The sequence below is a fragment of the Aaosphaeria arxii genome (assembly GCF_010015735.1).
Source record: "Aaosphaeria arxii CBS 175.79 unplaced genomic scaffold BU24scaffold_14, whole genome shotgun sequence".
Classification (NCBI taxonomy): domain Eukaryota; kingdom Fungi; phylum Ascomycota; class Dothideomycetes; order Pleosporales; genus Aaosphaeria; species Aaosphaeria arxii.
The window spans coordinates 53,275-65,598 of NW_022983487.1; the positions used below are offsets into that span (position 1 = coordinate 53,275).

At 51.6% G+C, this 12,324-nt stretch overlaps 3 protein-coding genes across 3 annotated transcripts; 1 reads left to right on the forward strand and 2 right to left on the reverse strand.

The window, feature by feature from the left end:
• Window positions 1-101: 101 nt before the first annotated feature.
• BU24DRAFT_82771 (uncharacterized protein) lies at window positions 102-4,562 on the reverse strand. Its single transcript, XM_033534685.1, has 4 exons — window positions 4,422-4,562; window positions 4,183-4,278; window positions 4,071-4,126; window positions 102-3,997 (listed from the first exon to the last, which is right to left on the reverse strand). The coding sequence occupies exons 1-4, from the start codon at window positions 4,453-4,455 to the stop codon at window positions 272-274; spliced, it is 3,912 nt and encodes a 1,303-aa protein (XP_033377496.1). The 5' UTR covers window positions 4,456-4,562; the 3' UTR covers window positions 102-271.
• Window positions 4,563-6,530: 1,968 nt separating this feature from the next.
• Window positions 6,531-8,088, forward strand: BU24DRAFT_358790 (uncharacterized protein; the record flags this gene model as incomplete). Its single annotated transcript, XM_033524008.1, has 2 exons — window positions 6,531-7,571; window positions 7,636-8,088. 2 exons carry the CDS (start codon window positions 6,531-6,533, stop codon window positions 8,086-8,088), a joined length of 1,494 nt encoding a protein of 497 aa, XP_033377497.1.
• Window positions 8,089-9,018: 930 nt separating this feature from the next.
• On the reverse strand, window positions 9,019-11,217 carry BU24DRAFT_497355 (uncharacterized protein; the record flags this gene model as incomplete). The annotated part of the gene is made up of 6 exons (XM_033534263.1): window positions 10,445-11,217; window positions 10,166-10,392; window positions 9,924-10,110; window positions 9,821-9,875; window positions 9,730-9,772; window positions 9,019-9,681 (listed from the first exon to the last, which is right to left on the reverse strand). The coding sequence occupies exons 1-6, from the start codon at window positions 11,178-11,180 to the stop codon at window positions 9,019-9,021; spliced, it is 1,911 nt and encodes a 636-aa protein (XP_033377498.1). The 5' UTR covers window positions 11,181-11,217.
• Between the last annotated feature and the right edge of the window lie 1,107 nt (window positions 11,218-12,324).

Genomic DNA, 12,324 nt, shown 5'->3' on the forward strand with positions numbered 1-12,324 from the left:
GAAAACAAGAAAAGATAGAAATGACCAAACCAGATTTTTCCACCAAATAAATGATGATTGGAGATGACAATGCATATACAAGATTCGAAGCGTCAGAAGGAAATCCATCATCATCGCGAAAGAGAGTAACGTCATAAGTAGTGTACAACCGCGATACCTTTTACCCACATTCTTTTTTCATCTACGGCCGTAATGAGATCAACAAAATCTAGTTCGTCTCGTAAGACTATGATTTGTTTGATCAGTTGAAATGATTAGGAAGTTGTTGGACCTAGTTGGCTTTCTGTGTCCGTCTCTTAGGGTTCGTGGGGCCCTTCTTGGTGCTCTTCTTAGGAGTGTCACCTCCTTCGATATATTTAAGGAGCTCATCGATGCTGCGCTGGTCAACGCCGCCAGTACCAGGTCGCGTACGTGATGTCGTTGTAACCTCCGCGGCAGTCTGTCCAACGGGAGCCTGTGGTCGTAGTCCGGTCCGGCCAATCTGCACACGGCGCAAACGACCCTTCTGGATATCCTGCAGCTGCTTCGCCTGGCTGACAGCGCTCTGGGTAAGCTGCTCCAACCAATGCTCGGCCTCCTTGGTGTTACGGTCTTCGGCTCCAAGAACCTCCTTGAAGATGTTGTAAGACTCGCGCATGCGGTTGACGGCAGCACGCATATCCTTGTCCAGAGCCAAAGCTTGGGAAAGCTGGAACAGAAGGGTGGCGGTGTTGATGGAGTTCTTGCCAGAGACCTCCTCGCAGATGGCGAGAGAGGCTTCGAACCACACTCGCGATTCGTGGTACAGCTTCATCGACTGGAGCATGACGGCAGCATTGTTGATAGTGGTGATCGAGTCCGGATGGTCAGGACCGTAGATGATCTTCCAAAGTTCAAGGGCGTGGCGCACGTAAGTCAAGGCTCCTTGTGTGTTGCCGTTGGCATGTTCGAAAAGTCCAAGGTTAAGATAGCTCAAGACGGTGTCTGTGTGGTCAACACCAAGAGTTCGCTCCGAGACAATGACAGCCTTGTGTGCTAGCTCGACAGCCGCGGCCTTATCATCCAAGTTATAGAGCATGTTGGACAAGGTGTGGTATGCACGGGCTACCTCAGGGTGGAGAACGCCGTAGATCTGCTCGTGCAATGAAAGAGATTCCAGAAGCAACTCCTGGCCAAGCTCCTTCTGGTCCTGACCGACAGATAGGCGGCCAGCTTCCAACGCCTCCTCAGCGAGTAAGCTCCTAGGAGAAGCTTCCTTGACAACAGGAACGATGTTGAGGATGTCATCGGCGTGGAAGGTCTGGACCGCAAGAGGGGCGACAGGACTCTCGGCGCGTGCAGGGGAGCTCTTCTTGCCCTTCTTCTTGCTACCACCAGAAGTGTTGCCGTTGGTGTTGGTGTTGCTTGCGGGAGCAGGGGCGGCAGTGCCGTTGACAGCGCCGCTAGCTGCTAGAGCCTCCTTGGTGAATGCATAGCTCTTGGCCTCCAACTGCAGACCCAGCTTGAGAGAAACCTCACGGAGAAGTTGAAGCTGCTTGCCAGGCTCAACCCATGTCTCACCAAGGTTGTAGCGGTAGCGAAGGGCAACCTGAGCCTTGACTTCCTTCCTCAAGGTCTCCGGAGTCAGCTTCTCGAAGCTGAAGTCGACCTCGGGGTAGATGGATCTCAGGGTCGAGTCGATCTCAGCGACAGGTTTGGCGCTGACCTCCCCTCCGAGCAAGCAGTTAAGGAGATGGGCGTTGGCGGCAGCAGCAAATGGCGGAGCAACGTTGCGCAACTTTGAGTTTGCGAAATGCTTGTAGCCGCGAGCAATCATCTCTTGGACTACGAGACGCTTCAATGCTTGGAGACGAGGATCCTCCTTATCGGAGAGCTCGGCGATCTTTCCGAGGTATCGAAGGTTGACACCACGCTTGTGGAGCAAAGAGCTCAAAGACTGGCCATCCATTGGGAATCCAACCTCGCCGTCCTTGAGTTCCTGAATCAGCTTGGGAACAATGTCGGTCAAGAGATGAGCACAGGCAGCTCGCACTTCGGCCTCATCCTTAGCCCATGCTGCCTTGTCCTCGTCAGATTGGGGCTGTTGCCCGGAGAAAACGTCAGGGTTCAAGGCGAACTGGAAGCCGGAAACATCCACACGATCTTGCTCGGCGGCTTCGGCAGCCTTCTTCGCCTCCTTCTCCTTCCTCTTTTTCTCCTTCTTCGCCTCCTTCTCTTTCTTCTCTTCCTCATCAGATTCCTCGTCAGAGTCCTCGTCCGAGTCCTCCTCGGAATCCTCATCTGAACTCTCCTCAGAGTCATCAGAATCGCTTTCCTCCTCCTTTGCCTTCTCCTTCTCTGCCTTCTTCCTGGCAAGCTCGTTGTTAACGTACTCTCGCAGCTTCACTCGCCAGTAAGACTCGACCAATTCAGGGCGGAGAGTCGCCATCCTGTGGGGATAATCCTTGTCTCCAGACTTAGGCTCTCCCTCCTTGGATGGTTCGCTCCAGTGCTCCTCGATCCAGGCCACGTCCAAGGGGGTGAGTCGGTACAGGTCCAGAGCATAGCGTCTTCCATCGGTACCGATCAGACCCTTGGTCTCGACACTGCCCTCCAACTCGTGGCGGACATTGTCCTTGTCCCACACAGGATGCTTCTTGACACGCAACGCCTTCGACAATTGCTCGAACAGCGGGATGAATGACTTGTCGTCTGCAACGATCTCCTTGCCCTCGACTGCGCCATAGTCAATCTGGTGCTCACCAGGGTCACGCTGCTTGAAGATACCCGGAACGATGCTTTGACCGACGATACGCTTGCCAAGGTAGTCAACAACAACGGTACCGGAAGTGAAGAGGCCAGGGATATCAAGGTTGTTCACAGCGCGGACACCCACAACATCTTTACCGACGGCGACACGGGCAGCCTCATCACCACCCTCAGTGCCGAAAGTACCCACGCCATCAGCGCCAAAGGAGTAGAAGATGTTGTTGTACACGAAGATCTGTGCATCCTTGGCCTCAGTGGGGTTGAGAGGAGCAATCTCGCCCCGAGCCACAAGCATGGCACCGCGAGTGGCAGCATCGTTGTAATCAGCGAAGAGTTTCGAGGTGAGTCGTTCCCGGAAGACACGATCCTGGACTGCCTCCTTTTGCATTTCCCTGGTGGATTGGAACTCCTCGTTCCAGTCACGTAATGTCTCAGTGCTATCCACACCGGAGATCAAATATGTCTCCTGCGTCCGTCCCAAATCCGCCTGGTGTGCGGAGGGAGATACGGTGGAGGCAGGGACCACCCAAGGGTTGGCGGGAATGGCGTTGGAAAGCTGGAAGATGGTAAGAAGGTCCTTCTTAGCATTGTGCTCAAGCAATGACTGGAATGCTGAATCGAATGATGGAGAGATTTGGGAGAGAACATTGAGCAGGGAGTGTGCAGAATGATCCCTGGGCGCCTGGCGGGGGAAAGGATCGAACTTTTGGTTGGAAGACTTGTTGACGAAGAACCCACCGACATGGGCGGTGATCTGGTACTGGTCATTCTCGGCCGTGGTGACTACCAGGTAGAGAAGATGTCCCTTCTGTCGAAGGTTATATGGTGGCGGATTCCATGAGGAAACAGCGATCGACCTAACGGTCTTGGGAGCAGGCTCTTGTGTAGGTGGCAGGAGAGTCTTGACAACCCCCGGTGCCTTGAAGTCGTACTCGGACAGCGGCGACTGGGTGGGTTCGCTGGTCTCGGCTCCAATAGTATCATGGAGGGACAAACCGGCGGAGATACCCTGCAGCGCATCGGTGCGATCGCCAGCAGCTCCAACCAATTCTCGAACGCGGATGACGTGCATTCGTGCCTCCTTCTCTGTGTATGGATCCTCCACAAGGGTCAACTCGGAATCAGGTTTGAGGTCGGGAACGTCCGAGAGCTCGACGAAGTCGTTGATGCGCTGCCCATTGTGTTCGAGATGGAAGCAAGAGTACTGGAAGGTCTGCGGCTGCTCGATGATAGACTGGCGGAGGTCCTGCACTTGCTCTTGTGTCGAGACCTATGTGTAATGTTAGATATTGTACCGTGTGCAACCCTCCTTCCCGTTTTCAATTCGGAGACAAGGAACGTACCATAGTGGTCGTTGTGAAGGGCTCATGGGGGAGCTTGATGGTCAATTGGAAGACATCTGGCGCCATGTGAGTTTATGGTATGGGGCAATATTATTGAAGCTATTGAGCATACTGTCGACATGTTGACCGTCACCATTTTCCGCGGGTTGCTCGTTCTCGGAACCCTGGCCGTTGGTGGGCTGTTCCGAAGCGGCGGGCTTCGCTACCTCTGAACATTGTTTGTCAGTCATTACACCACTTCAAGTTGAGCACGCGACACAAGCGTGTGTTTTAATTGCGATTGAGGTGACCAGATGGAGGCAAAATGGATCGCCGAGGCGGTGGGAGTGGGTGGAGACGGAAAAAGCTCACCAGAGGTGGAAGCGTCATTCTTGCTAGCGGACATGATGCGGAGGTGGGCGTCGGCAAAGTGTCAAAATGGAGGGGACGGGTGGGAGAGGCAGAGAAGAATTGGATAGAAAAAAGAATGACTCCAGCTCAGACGGTAGAATACAAAGGAAGGAGGAGTAGTATCATGAGTGTACAATTGGGAAGAGGAGGAGGAGAAGGTAGGAAGATTGGATGTGTGAGAGAGTAGAAAGAGCTAAGAAGAAGGCGGTATGTCAGGGCCCTTGATGTCTACTCGTTGGTTGGTTTTCCGTTTGTTCCCATACAAGACGAGCCTTCTTCCTCTGCCAGTAAAACTTTTTGACGAAATAGAAAATAATCGACTCAACCGGACCGGGTCCAAGCCGTTTAGCTGTGTAGAGCTAAACCTAATCGGGGACCTTAGATCACTACATTCCTCCCGTGACCACCCGCAAATTCTTGATCGCCTCATTAATTCTTTTTCACATCATCAGTTACAGTTGACCAATATGTCATCAAGTAATAATGAGTACTTAGCATAGACTTGTAGCATCAATTCTTTCTCAGATGATAGACAGATAGAATGAATGGGCCGGGCCCTTCACTGCAATTGTCGGCTGTTCCTCAATGAGACTTGTACAAGCATACACATACTGTGTACTAGGAACATGGATCCTCATCGGAACAAGTATACTTCCGAGGATGTCCAGTACTACTATATCCGGATCCGGGTACAGGCATTTACTTGTACAATCATTATTGTATCATGCGTATCTATCAATGTCCTACAGGCAACTCCTGCCTAACATAGTAACTACGTAACTACTGTGTAACTACATACACTGTAGTTGTAGTCACATACCGTACGAGACCTCGGAAGGCGGATAGTACGGAAGATCGATTGGCCCCCAAACAATGCATAATCAATCGCCCACGTACCCCAGCCCAGTCACTCAGTCAAGTGTGTTTGAATCGGATATGGTTGCCGGTGATTTGTTAATAAACCCAAGTTCCTTAAATCAGCACCTTATCCTCTATTTTTACTCTTATTCTGACGGTCGTTGTTCTTCTCTTTCTCACTTCTTCTTTACATGATGAGACTTGACTGCGTCTCCCCCATGATCACTACTAGACACGATGCACCAATCACACGAGACCACCGTGTCATGGCCACATAGACTAATCCTACCAATCACAGGTCACCGTAGAAAGAAGATGCCAACACAAGAAAAGAACCCGCGCACTGGCCTTGGCCTAGAGAAACCTCCTGAGATGAGAGGGAGATGAGAGACAAGAGCTTCGAGTAACTAATAACTGACTGCCGACTACCTCCCTCTACCTACACAGTACACAGGATCCACGGAAGCTGCTGAGGACAGCAAAGAGCAGGAGGAGATTGGCAGCAAGATTCCACATCTCGCATCTCGTCCTAACTAACCTTGATCTCCTAATTCTCCCACCTCTTTCAAACCGACCACTCTTCTCATTTCCATTCATTTGACTATCCTTTTCTTCTCCTCGGTCAATTCATTCATCAATCCATTCATTCATACAGCAATTTCTTCTTTCCTCTCTTCTTCATCTTCTACTCCTCTGAACAAATCCGCAATCGCCTGGAGACTGTTGACACGTGCCCATCGCAACGCAGCAGCCACCCACGCGCAACCGTGCCGTACCGTACCGTGCTGTACCCCGTCTGTATCTCTGAATAATTCGAATGCGCACATCCCACCCACTGCACCGGATCTCCCGTGAAAATTAGAAATAATGTCTATGTTACGACCTCTATCCAGGAACGTTCCTATCCCACTAGCACGATGCGCTGGCCGCCGTTTCCTGTCCCAGTCCCAGTTCCTGCAACCACGTCCCTGCTTGTTATCAGCCCGGGCACCTCGGTCTTTCCCTGGACGCAATTCATCGCGCACGCAACCTCATCAGCTCGCGCGCAGCATCACTGGCCAATCCGGACCCCCGACACCAGGAAACGACACCCCAAATCCAATTGACGATGCCACTGAAAATGTGCATGAAGAGGAGGAAGAGGGAGGGAGGAAAGGGTCCAAGAAGGGCGGCGACGATCCGAGGGCCAAGTGGAAAGGCACCGCGTTCAAGATGTTCGAATCCGCCGCCACGACTGGAGCATCCATCTTCATTCTAGGTCTGGTTGGCTACAGCTACACCAGATACTACAAGTACATGGTGCTGGAGAAGATGGAGAACGCCTTCCGTCCAGGGGATCCCGTGCTGGAGCTCGCAGCGACTGGGAAGGGAATTCCACATCGCGACCACGCGGGGGCGAAAGGAGACATCCCAGGACTCAATGACGAAGCCGAGTACGACCGGTGGATCCCCCGTGAGGAACAGGCCAGAATCGATAAGATCGTCAGCGGGCACGACAAGGGACGCTACCACCTGCTCATCGGCGAGAAGGGGACGGGCAAGAGCTCGATGCTGATCGATGCCATGTCCAAGATCGATGGCGAGGGCGTCTCCATGGTTGAAGCCCACGCTGACCTGGAGCTCTTCCGCATCAGACTCGGCAGGTGTCTGGACTTTGAATTTCATGAGGACAACATCGGTGCACTCTTCTCCATCCGGGGACCACGTGACGCATCCGCGCTCCTCGACATCGAGCGTGCATTCAACAAGCTCGAGAAGGTTGCCCTAAGGCGCCGGGAAAGAGGTGGAAAGCCCCTAATTCTCATCATCAACCAGGCGCATCTGCTCCGCGACGATGAGGACGGCCGGGATCTGATCGAGCTGATCCAGCAGCGGGCAGAACAGTGGGCAGCATCCAACCTCGCGACCGTCATCATCAACTCGGACAAGTACTGGGTGTACGAGCGGCTCAAGCAGCACGCGACCAGGATGGAGGTCACGCAGGTCAAGGATCTGCCCAAGGACCGCGCAATCCAGGCGCTGCGAAACTACCGCATGAAGTACTTCCGCGAGCAGACCGAATTCAAGGTGCTCGAAGAGGTGTACGACAAGATAGGAGGACGTCTCACCTTCTTGAACCGCGTCGCCAAAGCGCAGGACATGATCAATATGTGCGACCACATCTGCCACATGGAGAAGACCTGGTTCCTCAACAACTGCGGCATCCTCGGCAAGGAGATGGACGACGACGTCATGGACCAGCAGAAGTACGCAGTAAGTTTTGACATATTCTCTCTCTCCCCTCAATCATTCAAACTAACGGGATCCCCCATCAAAGTCCACAGCCATGGTCCTCGCCCTGGCCCTACACAAGAAATACACGCAGATGGAATCCACCTACGATCCGCACCGCGGCCACATTCTCCCTGAGTTCCCTCTCCACGAAGCTCGCTACATCATGACGCGCGCCGACTTTATCCGCCAGCACCACGACCTGTCCATCTTCGCCATCGACTCGCACGCCATGGTGCGGGCGGACTCAGTGCCCATGCAGCGCGCGTTTAACGAGATCTGCTCCGCGGACGGGTTCGAGGACTTCCTCGAGGCCACGCTCGACCGCATTGGCGACATCGAGAGCTTGGGTCGTACCAAGGAGCTTACGTTCAAGGACCTCTGGGATGGTGGAAAGTACAAGTTCACGACGCGCGACCGCAAGGGGAACATCGAGAGGGAGGTCGAGGTCGAGACTGTGGAGGGGAAGAAGGACGATGATGATGACGACGAGAAGTAAAGAATACGTCTCATTACGTCTCACTTTCTTGTACGAATATTCCCTTCGCGGGGTCCGGTTTCTACGCCTTTCCTTTATCACCATCATTCCAGCCACATTCCCCCTATCCTCACAATCACGAACACCGACTCACCACTGCACATCAACATCAACATCACGTGCCGCCCAAATACCTTCTCAATCAACATCCTAGAGAGAGAAAACCCCCAGAGGAAAAGAACAGAAAAAAAAACATGAAACACGAAATTAATCATTCAACCATTAACAGCAACCTGAAAACGCAAAAGAAGAAGTAAACGGTAATGTATCTCAAAAGGGGGCAGGCAATGCCCCAGCGGGTTTTTTCCTTTCCGGCCGGCTCATGGTGGCAGTTGTGCTGATGATTAGATACGATACCCTACTTTTCCTTTTACCTCTCCCACACTACTGTTCTTTCCCCACACGTTCCATTCTCTTTACTTTTGTTACCCGTCTCTCCCATTGTTCCATCTTCACGCAGTCTTCTCTTCCCTATGTCTTGTCTTTTCATTCTCCATCCCTGTTTATTTTCTATTGGTTGGTTGGCTGTTTTATTGCGTTTTTTGGAATTAAGGTGGTGTAGTAGGTGGGTAGGTTGGTGGCATGCTCGATGCGATGCCTTCACATAGGGCTTGTACTTATATATGGCTGGCTCATGCACCGAAATTTCGAATATTCAAATCAAACATACGTCAAGAAATAGAAATCCATCAATCCATGAAACCATCCTTCAGTGACAGGCCCCTTCATCGGCCCTTGATATAGAGTGGACAACAGCAACGATGACAAGAAGGAATAGATATTTATATGTAGGCTAGGTTCTCGAAAGAATATCACGGCGTCCCTGGGGTATTTTCCAAAAGAAGTGGTGCAAAAACGAAAAAAGAAACTCAGACCCTGGGTCATTGCTTGTCACACCCATCCATACCGCTCTCGCTCGTCTTTCCCGCCACCTCCGTTACCTCGAAGCCAGCCGACGCCGACGCCCTTCCATCGCTCCACGCTCTTCTTCTTCCCGAAGCGATACTGTCTTTCTCGACTCTGCTCCAATCGCTGCTTGAAGGGAGCCTCGGAAGGAGCTTCAAATCCAGTCAGGTCGTAGTCTTCCTTAACTTCTGCATCTCGAAAGCCAAGCGCAGAACCACCAGCTCGTCGAGAATTCATCGAGCCTCCTCTGTAGATACTGGCCGGGGCCTTCGACGCAAGACTTTCACTTGATCTTACGTTTCGAAGCTGTTGCCGAAGATCTGCCATATCCTTACCGCCAACGATCCTCCCCTTGCGGTTGCTGGGAGGGGTATGATAAGTGTAGTCTGGGTTCACACGCCGAGGAGGGTATTTGCGAGGGGACTGGTCTAGGATGTGGCCAAGCTCCTCTAAGTCATCGGCTTCAGCACGCATGCGATCGAGGGATTGCATTCGAGGAGCTGCAAAGGCACGGCCTTGAACAGACTGAGAGGGGCGGCGACCTAGCCGTGGGGGCGAGTGTGCACGGGGGTAACTGTTCGCTGTTCGCTTTTCCTCTATCGCAGCAGCTACCTGTGCAACTGAGTTCGGGACCACGTCAAGAGAGTTCTAGACAGCTGTAAGAACAATTGTCAAGACTTGTGCAAGATGGCAAACCATGTGGATCAAGACGATTGGAAGCTGTACTGCAACGAGCTTTCTAGAAAATGTCAATAATCGCTCAGCAATGGCCACGAATAGTACGTACGTGTGGAAGGTGCTTATAATGACGTTCAGAAAATATCGGACTTCAAAGTATTTTCCTACCATGCTCAGTGACATCGATGGCAAAGGGAAATTTGACTTCTTACCGCATTTGACCGTAGCATGGCCACGAGGCACTTCCAAATCGCATGTTCTTGTCTGTGCCGTATGTGCGGAAACACCATGCCAACCAGCAGTTCCTTGCTTGGTAATCGACCTACTCAAGATAGATCGTTCGTTACTGTCAAAGATTCGGGCTTGACCAGCAGATTTCTCCAGTGTGTAAGCGGCAGCCTGGGAATAAATTAGCACTCTTCGATAAGGCAGGACAGCTCTGCAAACAACAGACGTGTTTGTAGCAGAGAATGTCCCTTTCAAGCTGCAACTCAATCCTTTTGACAGTTTTCCGGCTATTGTTGATAATTCTCACGTCGGCGTAGATATCAGTTCCGCTGACCCAGACTTGACGATGAAGCCCTGTCGTCACCCTAACAGATTCGATCCCAGAATCGCGAGGTTTGACCCATTCATCCGATGCTGTTAAGGGACTAGGAAGAGACACGAGCGCTTTCTCCGCTGCAATCGAATGTCAGTCAGATCAAGGAGAGCATCGAAAATGGACACGCACGATCATAAACCGACAGGATAGTAATATCCTCCGATGTCCTTACGATCCACTGCTTGCCTTGGTCTCTGATGAGTAAAGATACACAGAGTGAATATCGAATGCGAGCGTTCTTCGACTGGAATGGCGGGGGTCCGACATTCAGAGGCAAACTCATTATGAATGGCAGATTAGTTATAGAGGGTTTGAGGTGCCAAAAAGGATCATTTCTGTCGATCTGCTCCTGGCTATCGACCATGCTCTGTGGCGGAGGGTTTGCGTCATCGATCAATTCGTTTGCTAGATTGAGAAATACCGATCGTCTGTTTCCACACATTTCTTCCAATCCAAGTAGATCAATGGATATCCTAGCGATGTCTAAGGTTCTCCTGTGCCGTATGCGTTCGGCATCGTCAACGACGATTTGAACAGTTCCTTCGACAGATCCACCGCCGACGAAGATTCCAGCGGCGAGGTCCACTCCAAGGGTGATTCTAGGATGTTTATGAGATGGGAAGTCTAGTAGCTCATTCGAAAGGGGCTCTCTAATGAACGTTTTCGATGGTAGGCGCTTATGGGTATCTTGAGAGCCAGCATCAAGCCGAGCTGCAATCTGGCGTAATGGTGAGTAAGATGGTCGGATTTGCGGTTTGGTATTACTAGTTGCTTGATTAGGAGGTTGAGGGATAGGGATTGTAGGGTTCACTGTGCTTATCGAAGGTGGCACGGGTGCTCGTTGGGTGACGGGCAAGGGCGGCATTGGAGGAGGTGGCAATCTAGGGCGAGAGGAACTTCTCGCCCGAGTTCTTGAGGACGAGCGAGGCGGTACACTGCTCGGTGGTATACTGTATATACTTTCAAGGCTATTGTCTGCTGGACTAGGCGGCGATGGTGTTCTGGAGGCTTGCCGCCGGTTGACTGATCGGGCACCATGCCGATGAGCATCACAGCCATTCTTCCTGCCGGGATCCCCATTCTCGGGAAGTTGGATGTCCGTACTCGGGCGATGCCTAGATGTCACCGATGGTCTCCTGGTCAAAGAAGAAGATCGGGCGATGGAGGAATCGGAAAGGATTTTGGGAGGGATCGAATCGATCAGGCTTGGCTCTGTGAGCTCCCGTATATCTGACAGTGGACGGGTTCTGGCCCAGGGCTGAGCATTGACCGAGAGTGTTCTAAAGTCAGCCAGACTGTTGCCGATCATGCCTCCTCCAAGGACGCTTCGATGTTTCTCAGAGAAATACGCAAAGCAGAGAGTGGCAGGAGGGGCACCGCGGGCTCTTTTGGTCGATGGCGCTGTTTGGATGATGTAGTGGAGAAAGACAATCCGAAAGGTGGCAGTGAGGAGATTGTGATTGGAAAGGAAGCAATCATATATTAACTGATTGATGAATGCGAATGCTGCAGTAGTATCTGACAGTAACAGGGAGAAAAGTCATGTGAGACTATTTGAATGCTCGATATTTCCAAAGTTTTTGGATGCTGTCGGTCGAAGGTTGTAGAGTGAAAGGCGCATCGTGGTGTTGAGGTTGAAGGGTACCAGTAAGTGAGTGCAGTCGAGAAGCTCTTAGAGGAAGTCGCGATGGAGGCATGACTGCTCAACGATTATTACCATCACCATACAAGCAAAACGATTGCACGATGTCATGCCGGTATACGATGCAATTGTTTTAGATCTAGAGAGAATAATCATTCAATTAAATCTTTTTAAGTCCTTGTGAGTCTGATATCGCCCTACGAGAGAGGCTCGGTGAAAAGGTGTTGTTTCATATTAATATTTTGTACTCAGTTGGTGAAGTGGTTTTAGCCACGGTCTGTATACCTTGGATCCTTAGCCGATGTAAAGCATCTACCTACGGTACATGAAAGATAGCACATGGTTCTTCCAGGAATAATTATGACAG